The 16,600-nt window shown below is 39.9% G+C and overlaps 1 protein-coding gene across 4 annotated transcripts in view; it reads right to left on the bottom strand.

Annotated features, from left to right (window-relative positions):
* Positions 1 to 647: 647 nt before the first annotated feature.
* Jcad (junctional cadherin 5 associated) overlaps positions 648 to 16,600 on the bottom strand; it is a 100,993-nt gene continuing 85,040 nt past the window's right edge. For 3 of the 4 annotated variants that reach the window (XM_046448344.2, XM_046448343.2, XM_058580530.1), the window contains exon 4: positions 648 to 880. In XM_046448344.2, the coding sequence (XP_046304300.1) occupies positions 699 to 880 (182 nt within the window). In that variant the 3' untranslated portion in view covers positions 648 to 698. Of the gene's footprint in view, positions 881 to 7,035; positions 11,781 to 16,600 lie in introns of those variants that run through there. The other variant, XM_058580531.1, reaches the window with a different exon arrangement.

The following is a 16,600-nucleotide window of genomic DNA, read 5'->3' as shown; positions in this document are numbered from 1 at the left end:
CTAAGATGATCCATTGCAAATGAAAGGAAAATCCTGTAGCTTTTCTACATGATGTAGCCTTATATGTGTGGGATGAATCTGAACCAGATAAGTTATGGGTGCAACTAGAACTCTGACAAGGAATCCTTGAAAGTAACACATCTTTGTAATAAAGATAGTCATTTTAAAACTTTAGTGTAAACTGTATAACACAATATTGGCATGCTTCAAATATAGTTTGTAAGTTCATGCATGTAGAGCTTTTTCTCAAAGCCAGAAATAACTTCTGACAGATTCCATTCCTCTTCCATGGTTGAAGACAAAATGAGCAGATACCGTGGCATAATTAGGGACCTCAAAATGCATTGTCCTTAGTATAGAGCACTTACCTAGTATGTGTGAGTCCCTGTGTTTCATCCCCAGCAGAGATAGAGAGAGACAGAGAGAGAGAGACAGAGAGAGAGAGAGAGAGAGAGAGAGAGAGAGAGAACAAGAAAGAAAAAATGCATGCCCCAGAGGCCCCAACCTTTTATTTCTTCTTTTCTCAATAGAATCATTTTTTTCCTTTTGCTTTTTAACTTTCTCATGTTCAAAATGAAACCTCATAAACAAATATTCTGTTTCTGCAAAACAAAGTACCCCCACATTTAGCTGTTTAAAAGAAAAATATTTATTATCTCGCATAGATCCTGTGGGTCTTGTTAGTTTACAGGTTCCATTCAAGGTGTTAGCTGCAATTGTTTGAAGGCTCCACCAGGACTGGGACATCCACATACAAAGGGCTCATATTTGTGAAAGTGAAGCCAGAGTTGGCTGTTGGTTGGAGGCCTCAGTTTCTCACCAGGTCCGTCTCTCCGCAGAGCTGTTAGAGTGACTTCATGACATGGCAGCTGGCTTCCCTCTGCATGAGGTATTGAGGACAGCAATTGTAAGCAACAGTGTTTTTTGTGATCTAGCTTCAGAATCCATGCACCATAATTCTTGTGATATGCAAGCTGATTACAAAATTCTGCTTTGTTTAATGTGAGAGGACACTGCATAAGGGTATGAATGTATGAAACAAAGGATCACTGAGTCCATTTGGAAGGCTTGCTACCACACCTCCAGCTCATAATCAGGGGATTTTAAGGAACAACAACAAAAAATAAAATAAAATAAAAACCTCAACCCTCCTCTACCCTAATAAAACTGAAAAATTCTGATAATCAATTATTTACACAGGCTTATGAGGTGGTTAGATTTCAGAATGAGTTCTAGTCAAGACTAGTCAATCAGTTTTGGATTTTTATCTCTAATTAATTGGAATAAAAGGCATTGTCCTATGTTGACCATTGCAAATAGGAATGGGGACCACAAAGTCACTTTCTGGTGACTTAGAGAGGTGGTCAGAGTTGAGGGTGAAACTGGGACCTTTGGGGACTGAATAGGTTAAAGAGGCCCTGGGCTTTCTCTGGCTTTCTCCAGTTGGGGAAGCCTTCCTTGACCAATCCACATGGCCCGGGTCAGGGGTCCAGTCCAGCTGGGAGTTTGATGAGCAGGCTCAGCTGCCCAGTGATGCTGGACATGCAAACCTTCCCACCTTCTGCCACACCTTCCCTGATGCTGAACTCTGTCCATTTCCCATCATCCCCATTTTTCACTGTGAATCCCAACTACCCTGTCTTAACCCAGGATACTTCTATCCCATCCACCACCATCACAATCCAGTTCAATTTCCTGTCCTTTTTAATTTCCTTCTCTTTTTGTCTTTAAAACTTTTTTCTTCTTTTTAGTTGCAATAATTGTTTCTTATAGAAAATACAAACAACACATACAAACCTACATATCCATAATCCCAGCTCCAGAGGTAGCTATCATTATCATTTGACTGTGTCTCCCAAAATTCATGTGTGGGAAACGTAATCCCCAATGCAACGATGTTGTGAGGTGGAACCTTGGGTCATGAGGGCTCTGCTTTTAGGAATGGATACTGTTACTGTGGGTTAGTTATAGAAGAGGTGGGTTCCTGATAAAAGGGTGAGTTTAGCCCCAGATCCTCTCTCTTGTGCACACACTCTTTGTGTTCTCATTCATGCACATCCTCTGCCAGCAAGAAAGCCATTGCCAGATGTTGCCTCCTTGACTTTGAACTTCCCAGACTCTAGAACTTTAAAAAATAAATCTCTGCTCTTTATGTATTACCACGTTCAGGTATTCTATTACAGGAACACAAAACACACTAAGACAACTGTTGTTAACATTTTGCAGAAAATACTTCCAGCCTTGTTCTCTGTTTTTGTTGTACTATGGTGTTGACTTCCTGTTCTATCAAAATAGATAGGGGACCTAGTGTACTCTGCCTCCCTCTTTTGTTTAAAATCTGAACATGTGTTCTGGCTTCAAAAAAAATATTTGTTGATAGCTCATGTTATCAGTATGTGCCTAGAACTTTGGTTGGTCTGGTGGATTTAGTGAGATAGCTACAATTCAGACCCTCATGATGCTCTTTGTTGCCTAAGAGGAGAGGACAGTGACATTCATCACTTTAAGCATACTCCATCAAAGTGCCATGAAAGAGAAGCCTGGCCCAGAGCTACCCAACCTCACTTGGCTGAGTTGGGGGAGCTGTCTAGGAACCTGAGGCTCCAACTGAGACCTCCAAATGGACCTCATTAGGGGAAGAAAAGACAGAGGCCAACCAGCATGAGTGACCAGCATACAAAGAAAAAAATGCTGGTTTTTTGAGCCACTTCTGAAGACTATCAAAATTTCCTTGGGCATTTGTGGGACTGCCTGCATCAAAGTCACATATGTAATAACTAAAAATGAAGTGTCCTGATCCTCACCTCAGACACACAAAATTAGCCTCCTTCTCTTTTAACAAGTTTCAGGTATTGGGTTACACAGAGTCCTCACTTATAGGGGTCATCGGGGAGCTCCTGGACGCAAGTCCTACACCCTGATTCCAGAACCAACCCAACCAGGGACTCCCTTGGCAGAAGTGCATGTGTGAAGTGAGGGACCCTGAAAAAGCAAGGGAACTATGGTTAGTTACCATATTTCATTGACTATGCAGGCACATTTCTTTTTCACACTTTAAAGTGTCTGAAATGGTGGTGCATGAAGAATCAAAGGAAGGTAATAATTTCTCTGAGAGCATTTATTTAAGATAAAGAAAATTATTAGTCATGTTTTCCAGATGTGCAGAAATATGGTAGCCATCTTTCCCCATTATCCTCTTCTCCATTGTTCAGATGGCCCTCCCTGTCCCCTCATCTAGAAGATGCACTGGGGGTATGCACTATTCCCTGCAGAATATATGATGCTGTGTTTATTAATATTGCATGAACATTGTTATCTACCACAGCTCTTCCCAACTTCTTTAGATGCTTTCTTGTGGGTTTCTAGTTTATTTTTGCTTTTAGTTATGAAGTCTGAAAATAAAAGTATTTCTGGGGCACATCTTCAGAGATACTTCTATACATAAAATCCTAAGAACTGGGCTGGGAATGTGGCTCAGTGGCAGAGTGCTTGCCTGGCATGCATAAAGTCCTGGGTTTGGTTCTCAGCACCACAAACACAACAACAAACCAAACTCAATAACTAGGAAAGAGGGTTCAGAACCTCTGCCTTGCTGCCCCTGAGACCAGCTGGAATAATGAAATAGAAAGGCAAGGTATTCCATGTAACACCTGATTCCTCAACAGAGAGGTTTGTTCTGAACCCACAGCCACAAGGGCAGTGGCAGGATTTCCAAGGTTGTGGGGTCATCCACAGGGAGGGAAAGGAAGGCAGTGACCTCAGCTCTTCATGGAACTTTCCAGGATGCAGGAGGCTGCACTGCTTCATCCATCTCTCTATCCCCTGGCCCTAGTCCTTCCCTGCCTCAGTCTCCACCCAGCAGTTCTTTCCCCATCCCCCCAGGGCTTTCTCCTGAGACTCATTGGGACCCTCTATTTAGACAGCCCAGGGTCCACAGCTTCTGCCTCTATGGAGGGTGCCAAGAATCTCCACAGGAGCAAGGACAAGGATGGTCAAGGTTTATGGTTCCACCATAAACCTAGCATTTCCACCCCTGCATTTACCATTCACCCCTCCTCACATCCCTATTGTGAACAGCAAGGAACATTGATGAGACAAAGCCACTTCCTTCCTGTGAGGGTGTAGCTCCCAGGAATGGAAGGGTTTGCATCTGACTGCAATGACAGCTGCTTACAGCTGGTCCAGTTAGCCGTATGGTTGCTGCCTGGTTGGACTGAAACAGTATTGAAAGCTCCCATTTTCTTTGGGGTAACATGTGTAGTCTTTTGTAAGACAAATCTCCTGTCCTTCCTAGAAGGGTCCCATCACACCGGCTTTCCACAGAGACCTAAGGCACACAAACTGCTCTGTACCGTGGCTGGTGAGCATTCATGCGCACTGTGGCCAATGCCTGTAGGTAGTTCTTGTAGCAGAGGCTGCTGCATGACAGTCAATATCTGTTGTCACTTTATTAGTAACAGAACACTGATTTTATTCAGAGCCATACTGATGTCCAGTTAAAAAGACAACCATTCCCAGACTTTCTTGCAGCAAGTTTAACCATGTGATATAGTTCTTACACACGGAATGTGGGCAGAAGAATGTAGGAATTTCTGGATGTCTCGTTAAAGGAAGCTAACTTTTCTGAGGGAGAATTCTTTCTCTTAACAGCTTCCTAGAAGGAGTCCTTGATAGCTGGCACTCTAACCACCATCTTGGACCATGGGTTACTTTCAGAATGGAAGCCGCTCTGAGAGGATGCAGAAACAGAAAGTCACAAGGAGCCTGGCTCCCCAATGGCCAGGGAGCTGACATGCTAGCCCTGGACTGCCTGCCTCCAGACTTCTTTGAAAAGTGAGAGAAATACTCTTCCATCTTGTTAGAGCCATTGTTGTTTCCAATTTCCTGGCACAGGCAGCTGAACCTGATCCTAACAAATGAGTTCAGTAATATAAGCCCATTACCTTTGAATTTCTTGATTAAATAGGAGGATCATTCTCTCATCCTCTTGGGATACAACAAGCATAAGATGAACAGCATGAACTTTAGAGTTAATAAAATAGTTGAATCCCTGCTCTGCTACTAGCTGTGTGCTGCAAGCCACAACTCAGCCTTTTGGAAGGATTTCCTACTATAAAGTGTTATCTGCACTAAATGAGTTAACACCTAAAACATATCTGGTACACAGTAAGGAAACAACAGTACTGGATTTTTTCCTCCCCTCATCCTCATGTTGGGCATTTTATTTTAAGTACTCAAGAGAAACCCTGGTTTAAAATGCACATTTGGGATATTTCTACATAAGCCAATCTGCTAACTTAACCTCAGGAATATAGTGGTGGGATTCAGTTATGTAAAAATACCCACAATTAATGCAGTAGAAGTACAGGACAGAGGGGGGCAGTCAAGAAAAGAAACAGCAAACGGAGTCTATGAACAAACCTCCCCTAACTCAAAGCTGGACTCTCCAGCCAAAACCAAAACAGAGGCCCACTGGACCCATGAGGGCCAGCACTCAGTTTCCCATGGCGTAGTAGCCCCAACAACCCTGAACGATGGGGTGACTGACAGCATTGCCAGCCTGTGTCCTGTAGGCTGACCACCTTGCGGGGAGATATATGTGTGGGGTAGAAGCAGAAAGCCTGAATTCAGTTAGCACCACACAAACATCTTTGAACCTAAGTGTAAGGACCTGGAACAGCTAAACTGTGAGAAAATCAGTCTATATAGTCTATTAATGCGTTGGGCCACCTGCCAGGCTCATAAACACCCCATGCCCTGCCCTAACATGAGAAAAGTATGCTGAGAGAATTGCATATTGTCAATCCCTGGGCTGGTCCATAGCTATGGTGAGGGGAGAGAAGCATGGTAAGTCATTGGAATGGACGAGTGGATCACCCTGATGCAGGAAATGATGGCAGGACTCCCACCCTGGTTAGGACACAGCCCTCAGTCATACACAGCCATAGTTTACAAACTGTTTTATTCTTGGACCCTCTGGCAGAGCAGAAGACCCTATGGAATTTCAGGTTTGCCAAAAAATAAGTTACATAACCTTAAGAGTTGGGAGGAACCAGAAAATTAAGTTCAATCCCCTTTTCCTCTTACGGAGTAAAGTGTCTCAGAGTGGGTGGCCGGGGTGACAGCTAGCTAATGGCACAGCCAGGCCCAGGACTAGGCCCTCCAATTCCTAGGTTCTAAGTTTCATCTTACAGCATTGATTTGGTCCAGGGACATCTTTATTTTTTTTTTTTCTTTTCAGTTCTTAATATGTGGATTCAATTATCAAACAACTGGGGGATAGTCTTTACTTTAAAACTCACAACTACATAGGATGTGAAATTTCAGATGACCTACAGGGTCCTGGAACAATAAATTATCTTTGAGCCCCACACACGTAGTCAAGGCAGAAATGAGGAAAACAGCCTACGAAAGCTAATGAGAGAGGGAGGAAGCTTAACTTGGAGAGGAGGGCTTTTTTTAAACCTCATAAGAAGTAGTTTCACTTATTGGCCTGACTTCTAGCAATAACAAACCAAGGGCATCATGCTTCCAGAAACGCCACCCTGGGAACAAGGCTCCCTATGAGAAAGCCGGACCCCGGGTTTTAAAACCTACAAGATGCCACACAAGCACTTTCCCCATAAGGCAAAGGTCTCGTTTTTGCTCTCCATGCTTGGCACACCCACAAGATTGGGGGAGGGGTTTCTACATATTTGCTTCTCATGTTCAAGTGGGAGAGGCAGTTGAAGAATGGGAAGCCAAGAGGTGACATGTGCAAGGCCATGTGGCCAGCAGTGGAGTCAAAATTTGTACCCAGTCCCTGAACTGACGCTAGGCCTCTTTCCACCATGTTGGCAAAGGCTTTGGGAGAGATGCAGCAGGACCTTCAACTCCCAGGAAACACTCGTTGGAGAACAAAGGTGCTGGAATTCTGTGGGCCTCTGTTACCCATGCCACCTGTTACTGCCCCTGCAGTCTGCTGCCCTCTGGGAAGCAGTCTATAGGGTATCCTGGGCAGCTCTTACCCCCACAGCCAAAGACAGTAGACATAGGTATTTCCATGCAAAATCTTTATTTGGAACATGTGTTATGGACCAGGCCAGCCGTCCTGAAACATAAGGGTATTTACATTGTGCCGAGAAATACAAGAGCTCTGTACAGGCATTCGTCTGTGCTTTGATGGCATTTTATCTGCTACTTTGCTCTGTTCTGCCTTCCCTGTGCTCATTTTCCTCATCGTCCTTCACCTTTCATCACCCAAGGTCTCCTGTACTGCCTTATCTGGAGGTGGTGACCTCACTTGGTAAATGGCCATTACTGTCTAGTCTTCCCAGGACCCTCTCCACCTGCCCTAGGTAGTAAAGGTGCCCAAAGAAAGAAAAAAAAAAAAAAATCTCTGTGGGGTTGCAGGGCCTTGTCTTCCCCTAATTTTATTTTAATTTACTTACTTCAAGTAATCTATTTTGAGATGCTTCTGCTTAGCTTACTGAGTGCCAGGGCTCTGATTCTTGGCAGACGCAGGTGGAGAGTCCTTTGTTGATTTTTATAATCTATGGGTTTCTCCTGGTTTGGACAACTGGTTTTGTTTCTAACTTCTGTTTCTTGACTTGAACTTGCCTTTGTCTCCCTCTTGCTCTGAGTGACAGAGTGCAACACATCTGGGCTTTGCTGCAGGGCTCGGGTGCAGGGAGGTAGAAGTAGGTGCTGCTCTTTTGGCTTAGCTGCCAGCCCCAGCAGGGCTTGGCTCCACGTGGAAGAGGCTTCCTCTTCGCTCCCAGTCATGGCACGGGGATGAGTGGCAGCAGTCTGGCTTGCCTTTGGGTTAAGCTTGTGGGTAGGCAGAGACCACAGAAGGAGCACCTCCCTGGCCTCTACTGGATTAGTAAACAGTTGTGAGAGGGGCTCTCAAAAGTCAAGGCCAGGAATGCACAGGAACTTTGGCCATAGCCCCACTTGCTAATGAACTCAAGGACTGTTTTAATGGACAGGTGGCTAGAATATATGGACCTGTTCAAGAGGCTTCTATCTGAATTTCTAGTTCTAACCACTGCCTTTGTTTTCAACATAACATGCAGGCTGGAGCTGCTCTTCCTTGAATGTTTTGTCTCCCCTCTTAGCGTGGTGGGTCCCAGAGTGGACCAACCCTTGCTCCAGGAAAGGACCTCCCACCATGCTGACTCTTAAAGGTCATTTGGAATGTGTCTTTTAAGTTCTGTCCTGAGTAGCAACTCGCCTCCCATAAACAGATGTACAGAATGTGCAGTCAAAAACAAAACAGAAAGAAAATGCAAAAATCCTCCAGGCCTGCAACAGCTTCAGTTTAAAAAACACACTCCCATTCCTACTCTTCCTCTTAGGCCTGGTTCTCCCCTGCACAGCCAGATCTGGCAGAACAATGCTCCCAAACATTAATGTAATCGTTCATAAGAATTTAGGAAATTGCAAGTGTTTCTCTAAGTTCAGATATTTAGAGACAGAATTTGGCTGCACTGGTTACTTTGCAAGAGATGTTAACCTGACAATAGTGTATTATTTCCTCATTTTAAATGAAGAATGAAAAAGCCCAAACACGCAAACACAACCTTCAGGGAGCTGCAGGATGAAACGGTAGGTTAATGCCATCTTCCATTGTTCCCTTCTGCTCAGATCTGGGATGTAGTTGGCTCAACAGCAGATCCGCTCCATCAGATTTCCTCAGAAGCCCCAAACCAGGATGCTCAGAGTAAGTCATTCTGCAGCTGGGAAAAGTGGTCAGGATCTAGGTTCAGAGTCATTTGAGTTTAAATACTTGAACTTCCATGAATGACAGCCCTGTACCAACAGCCAAGTGGAAGAAAAAAGTCCTACTTAGAATTTCCACTTGAATCAAAACATAGACGTACAATTCTAGTAAGGAAACCAGAGCATCAAAGAGTAGATCCATATTTTAGGATCTTTAAGAAAAAAGATATCCAAGTAGTTATGAATGATATGGAAATAATTCTTAAGAGTCAAACAGGGACTGGTTGCATCTTTAGAAAGGAGTTTTCTGGGATTTGCAAAACATAAGGTTGAAAATGATAATAAAGAATGATTTGCAATCATTCATAAATTTTCTTCAAAGAAAGGCAGCTAGAACTAAATTATTATAATTTCTCTCTCCTTTTGCAAATCCAGAAATACATTTCATACATAATTCTTTATACAATTTTTAGTTAAAATGGTCAAAATTAGAACTTTTAACTTTACCAGTTCCAAATTATTAAACACCAACAGAAAATCATGTGTGAGAAGAACAATGAAAAACACAAAACAAACACTTTTTTTTTCCAGCCACAGGCGTGTATATATGAGAAGTAGGAGTAATGAAAGTATAATTAGTATTAATTTCAAAACCTCTGGGAAATCTATTTTTGATTAGAAACTGTTATTTACTTCAGAATATGAAAGTTTAAAAGTCAAATTTTCAAGTTACTAACTTTAAAATCACCCCCTCAAAAGATTTACAAAGGCTTGAATCCAGAAAAATTAGGGTTAAAAACATAAATAGTACTAATTTTCACTAAATGCAGAATGGTTCCAGAAAACTATGATACAGCAATTGAGAATAAAATAAAAACAGAAAAGAATTGAGACACATAAGATACAACTTTTTTTTTCCCCCTTGAGGAGTCTTTTTTTCTCTATTGAGGTATGAGCTAAATTTTAATTATTTTGTTAAAAGAAGTTTCGGTTGGTATCAATGAAACTTAAGAAGTTAGAACAGAGCTTATGTATATGAAATGCCTATGTGCGTATGCATACATTGGTGTGTGCACGTAGGTATATGTACATGTACCTTCTTTCATTTGCTTTTAATGAGGGAAGTACAGAGATCTCCGAGTGGCTCAGCCCTCATTGAGTTCTTTCTATCAGATGACTTGAATGATTCACCAGTCATAACAAAGTGACCCACCAGAGTTTTCCTGGGAAGAGACTGGGCCTGTCTGATTGCTGCTGTGAAAACTGGAGTCTCCTCTAACTTCTCATAGCACCATGCTCTGGAAAGAGATGACTACAGGTGGGAACCAAGACTGCAAGTGAGTGTATTTAGACTGACTTAGACTCTGTTGTGCCTGCTATGGTCCAAATACATGAGGTTCTTATGAAATAACATCATATGGTACAGATACGAGCAGGCCACAAAACCCAGTCCATCACTTTAGGATCTATGGACAGACCAGCCAATGGTTCACATTTTAGGAATTTGAAATGTCTAAAAATAGATGAGGTGGTTTCTCAACAACAACAAAAAATAATAGAGAGAAAGAAAAACCATAAAAGGGGAAATAAGGGGAGGAAGGGAAAAAGGAAAGAAGGGAAAAGATATGAAACCATATAGAAAATCTTAGCTCCTAAGAATACCTTACTTAGAAGGAAAAATGCATAAAATGCATACATTTTGTGCAGGTTAATGCAATATTAAACACAGTAGAATATATAGGCCTTATAATACTTTTGTAATATCTCCAAGCACTTTTTAAAAATGTGAGGCTGATTCAGAATCATTCTAAATAAAAATACACATTTCTTTAAAGAGACAGAGGAGGGGAAGAGGAGGAAGGTATGGCATCAGGGCAGATCCCCATAGACATAAAAAGATGAAATATGTTTTTTGGTAATTTTAATTGATATGGCAGTAAAAATTGTTGTAAAGATGTAGGCTGGTTTGAAGTAGAGGGATATTATCAAATATAACCTTATAGCTACATTTGCAAAAGAAAATTTTGTGAAAGTTTATTAACCCTGTGATATGTTTATATTGACATTTCCTAAAATAAAATAGAAGCAATAGTTAAGAATGGGTCAAGGACATATGTTTTAAAGCAAGAGCGGACCCTCTCTGGGTTCCTCTCACACAAGGGATAGACTCTTAAATAAAATAATACTTCCTTAAAAATCTGCTGCCTAACAACTGTTTACATCATAGAAAAATAGCAATTTTGTAAAAAGAAATATAGTTACTTTGTTAAAATGGTCTATTTTTAAACCAGCAATTATTTTTCATATAAAGAATTTCTAAACATCCATACAGAAAATAAAAATAGATAATACTGAGTGCAAAGCAGACCATGGCATGTTTGCAAACAACCAAAGTATTTCATTGCCAGATAAATAATGCTCTTAGTATATTACAGTACAAATGTTCTCTTTTAGAAACTTTAAAGATATTGCTTTTATCCTCTGATGGCAAGTTACTTACAAGTAAAGTTACTTCCAGCAGCAGAAGACCAAATTGATTAGAAATGGATCATATATATTCATTCACATTTACCCGCTACTGGAAGTGCCCAAACACTGGGCAAAAGCCTATACCCTAAACCCCTTAGCGTGAGTGTGGACTGCAGGCTGAGGAGATTCAGAGGGGAAATGACATTCATGGTCCTTTCAAAATCATTCATTATATCTTCCATGTCTACATTTTCACTTGGAACCAAATAAACACCAAACTATTTATTAGCTTGGCCAAATTCATCAGGAAGGAGATTGCATGTGAAAACTCTTTTCTACATGTAGGCATTAGAGCTTCATGTTATAAAAACAGATGGTTTCAACAGACTATTGCTTTATATTCACAAGCAATTCTGTATGAATGAAAGATTTCCTACTGACAGTGGTGAAGGAGGAATCAGTACACTAAAGACCAGAGCTGCTAGCTTCTGTTGGACAAGATGGGTGGATGGACTCAATCAGGGAATAATCAACCAGCAAACTAAGGTGGTCCCAAGCTTCACTAGAAATTCATCACACCCTCTCCACTCTGCTTGGGTCATAGGAATCTGTAAGAGAAAAAAAGGAGAAAAGAAAAGGGAAGAAGAAATAAAATTAGCGCTATGTTTAACTAGTGTGTTTTTTGAGGATTAAAAATCCTCAGCCTAGAAATAAATTTGTTTAGAGAGCAAATCCACAAGAGTATAAAATTCATTTTTAGACACTGCAACAATCTTGTTTTCACTGGAAAATAAAAATCTATTGTTAAAAGGTTGTTTTTAAGAAACATGTTTGATCATTATTCAAACAGATGGGAAAATGTGAGTTGTTTAATTTTTAAAAAAATTTTTTTTGTAGTTGTAAATAGACAGAATGCCTTTATTTATTTTATTTGTATATGGTGATAAGGATTGAACCCAGTGCCTCGCACACGCTAGGCAAGCGCTCTGCCACTGAGCTACAGCCTCATCCCAAGTTGCTTAATATTTTGATGACTCCTTCCTGTTGTTCATAGTGGAATAGAATTAACGATACATGGAGAGTTTCTTAACCAGCAGTAATGTCCTTGGCTGATGCTACAGAGGATATCTTTTCTTTTCTCACCTTTTTTAAAAAAATTATTATTTGTGATTTACAGCTATAATGAAAGCTTGCTTTAGAATACACATCTTTATGATCAAATACTGTCCCATCAAGGCCTGGGGATCCTGAAATCCTGAATGTGTGGCCATCAACGAGTGGTATAGTAACTAAAACATTATAGAGATTCCTCAAAAATTAGTAATAGAACTACCATGTGATCCAGCAATCTCACTACTGGACACATACACAAAGGAAAGGAAATAAGAATGTCAGAGATACGTGCACACCTATATTCATTGCAGCACTATGCACACAACAGCCAAGACATGGAAACAACCTAAATGTCCATCAAGAGATGTATAGATAAAAAAAATGTTTCTCTCTCTCACATATATACAATGGAATATCATTAAGTCTTAAAAAATATCATTAATAACATGGATGAATCTTTTATCATGGTAAGGGAAATAAACCTGACACAGAAAGACAAATACTATATGATCTCAATTTTAAAAAGGTTAAACTCATAGTAACAGAGAACAGAATGGTGGTTATCAGGAGATGGGGTCCAGGAAAAGAGGTGATGCTAGTCAAAGAGTGTGACCAGTTCAGGATGGTGGCATAGTCAATAATGCTGTGTGGTATGCTGAAGATCTGTAATAGTTAGATCTTCAGTGTTTTCACCACATACTAAAAATTCCTAACTATGTGAGATGACAGATGTTAACTAGCTTGAATGTAGTACTCGTTTCACAATATGTGTATGTGTGTGTATGTGTGTGTGTGTATATATAAAATACGGTGTATAAAATACTTTAAATATATATAATTTTTACCTGTCAATCATACCTCAACAAAGCTCAGAAAAAAGGGGAAAAAAGCAAGGCTCAACACAGTACAAAAGGTGAGTCATTTAAAAAAGAATCTGGAAGGTTGATACAATTTGTCACTAAGGAAAACAACTGCAAAACTCCCTTTTCTGAAATCCATCTGAAAAACTATGTGCTATGAAGGCCAAACTATGTGCTATGAGGGCCACTTAGATTCTGACTTCTCTAGCAGCAAAATACTTCACCATGTCCTTCTTGAACCTTTTCCATTTGGTGCACATATTTATGATTGTACCATAATGGTGACAACTAAGACAGTGTTGGGAGCGCTCTGAGCAGATGTTATAGACTGGATGGGACAGTCTGCACTGAGGAACAGAAGGCTGCTCCTGCTCAGATGTGATCAGCTGCCCCAGGGCTAACCTGGCTGAAAGGAAGTGGAGTCCACATGAGTTAGCGCCATCTGACATTTTACACTTAGCAACACCCTTGTGCCCACAGAAGCCAGCTGCAGCTGAGCACTAGAGTTTTGTGCTCAATCAGCCTCACGGTGTGCCAGTTCTGAAGGGACCGCCTATGAGCAAAGAGGACACTGAGAATGAGGCAGGAGGTCATTATGGCTGATAATGTGGAAAGGGCATGATTCCAGTTAGTCTGAGGGAGGCTAAGGGCACGATTCCAGTTAGTCTGAGGGAGGCTGAGCATCCACAAAACTTCAAATCATACCTGAGGCCCACAACCCTGGGGCCCAGACATGGGAGCCATGAAAAGAACTCTGTAAAACAACAGGCTCTTCCATTAGCTCGTGGATAGTCTAGGTTCGAGAAAAATATGGTGTGAGCACTGTAATGTTGTTTTAAATGTTCTAGTGGTTACATTCAAACAAATAAAAAGAAATCAACTTTAATAATATACTTTATTTTACCAAATATATCCAAAATGTTATCATTATAATATATAAATTAAATATAAAAGTTATTAAGATATTCTTTTTTTGTACTAAGTCTTGAAATTCTGATGCATATTTTATACCTACAGCACATATTTCAATTTGAATGAACCACATTTCATGTGCTTACCCATCCAAGAGGACAAGGGGCTACTACTATTCTGGATAGTCTGGATCTTGAAGGTAGGGTGGTTACCTGGTACTATGGTTTGGAAAAATGTCCCCCAAAGGTCCATGTGTTAAAGGCTTGGTGGCTAGACCGTGGCATTACTGGAAGGTGATGTCCCCTTTAGAAAGTGGAGCCCAGTAGAAGGAAATTACATCACTGGGAGTGAGCCTTGAAGGGGATGTTTGGACTCCAGTCCCTCCTCTTCCTGTCTTTTTCACTTCCCATCCACCATGAGGTAGAACGCTTTGCTATGCCATGAGCTTCTGCCATGGCATGCTGTCTCATCAAAGGCCCCAAAGCCACGGAACCAACTTACCATGGACTGAAACCTCTGAAACTGTGAACAAAAATAAATCTCTCCTTGTTTTCAAGTTGATTATCACTGTGATGGAAAGCCAAAATGTGGAGTATTTTAATCCTGCTTCTCTGAGCTCTATTTCGGCTGATGAAAATCCACCAAGATACGCCCCAGTAGGTATTTCACGCATTAATGGGCCTGAAAGCTATTGCCCTTGAAGGTGTGCTAATGTCTAGCCTCCTGATGGTGCTCTCTGGCTTCTTTGAACCTTCCCTGATTTTCTCCACTTTGGGCCTAAAGCAGAGAGCCCCTTTCCAGCCTCTTTTTAGCTTTTCATTGAGATTTTTTTTAAATTTATATTCTTTCTTCTTTCTTTTATCTGTTTAATTGTGACCTGAATGGTTCATGGACAATTATACATATTCATATTTGTTACTTTTTTTGCATTTCTACCATGTTTTGAAGGCAGTTATTTTTCATGGATCAGTATTTTAAGGATTGGGATGTTTGATTAGTGTATTTTGGTTTTGTTTAGTATTTTATTTAATTTTTATTTTATATATTTTTTCTCTCATTTATCAGTTTCTCTTGATTCTCTTTGCTTCTGCTAACAACCAATCTCTATTGTCTTCTCTTTCACTCTTCCTTTAATTTTTACTTTTATTTTCTCTCCTCCTCCCTCTTAATCACCACACCCTACATCACTTCTGTTCTTTCTCTGTTCACCTTTCAAAATTATAAACTCTTTTGCAAATTTACTGTTTTTACTGCATGCAATAAATGATCACATCATTTTGTTTATTGTGACAATTAACACTGTAGATGTCACAGCATGAAGTACTTGGTTTAACTCTGTATATTGTTTGCATTGGTTATTGTTGTTATTTGTCTCCCCCTAAATGGTGAGGTATTAGAGACCTTCAGGGACACTATAAGTCCACAGGGTAGAAAGTCTACTTCCTTAGACACAGACTGTTGGATGGGTAGACACACAAACAACATGAAAAAGGAAGGGAACAAATTGCCTCAAACAAACCAAAATGCTTCAATAATATAATCCATTGACACCACAGTAAAAGAAATGTCAGAGAAGTAGTTTATAATGTTCATAGTTAAATTAATCTGTGAGGTAAAAAACAATGTAGGAGTAAAATCAGAGATAGATATTCTAAATAAAAAAAAAAAAATCAAGCAGAAATCCTGAAAAGGAAGGAATCAATAACCAAATAAAAATTCAATGAAAAGCACCCCCAGTAGACTAGACCACTTGTAAGACAGAGTTTCAGACAATGAAGCCAAAATATATAATCTTAAAATAAAATTGACCCTGGAGAAAAGATGTTAAAAGACAATGAGAAGAACTTCCAAGGAATATGGCATAACATGAAAAGACCAAATATAAGATTTATCAGACTAGATGAAAACTCAAAAATATAAACTAAAGGTATGCACAGTCTTTTCAATGAAATAATGTCAAAAATTTCCCAAACCTTAAGAATGAAATGAAAAATCAAATACAGGAAGATTATAGGACCTCAAATATACAAAATTTCAACAGACCCACAGGGGTCGTACATTATTATGAAAGTGACTAACATACAGAATTAAGATAGAATTTTAAAGGCTGCCAGGTCATGTTTAGAGGGAAACTAATCCAGATCTCAGATAATTTTTCAACCCAAACTCTTGAAGCTAGGTGGTCTTGGAAAAATATATACCAAGCTCTGAAAGAAAATGGATGTCAACCAAGAATACTAAGCCCAGCAAAATAAAGCTTAAGAATCGATGATGAAATATAAAAAAACCCTTCTACATCAACAAAAGTTAAAATAATTCACAAATAGAATGCCTGCACACCAGAACATACTTAATAAAATATTTCATAAAGAAGAAATGAAAAATAAAACTGAAAACCAGCAAAGGGAGGAATTACACTAAAAAAACTAGTCAATCAAATTCAAATTAAAAAACATGAAATAAATAAAAAAGATGGAATAAAAATCATTTGTCAATAATAATATTGATTATAAATGGCCTAAACTCACCAATAAAAGACACTG

The sequence above is a fragment of the Marmota monax genome, unplaced genomic scaffold (assembly GCF_021218885.2).
Source record: "Marmota monax isolate L192 unplaced genomic scaffold, Marmota_monax_Labrador192_F-V1.1 WCK01_AAM20220418_F8-fsc00066, whole genome shotgun sequence".
In the NCBI taxonomy this organism is placed as follows: Eukaryota; Metazoa; Chordata; class Mammalia; order Rodentia; family Sciuridae; genus Marmota; species Marmota monax.
Note: the sequence above shows the minus strand (reverse complement) of the source record. Positions and strands in the feature narration are given on the sequence as shown.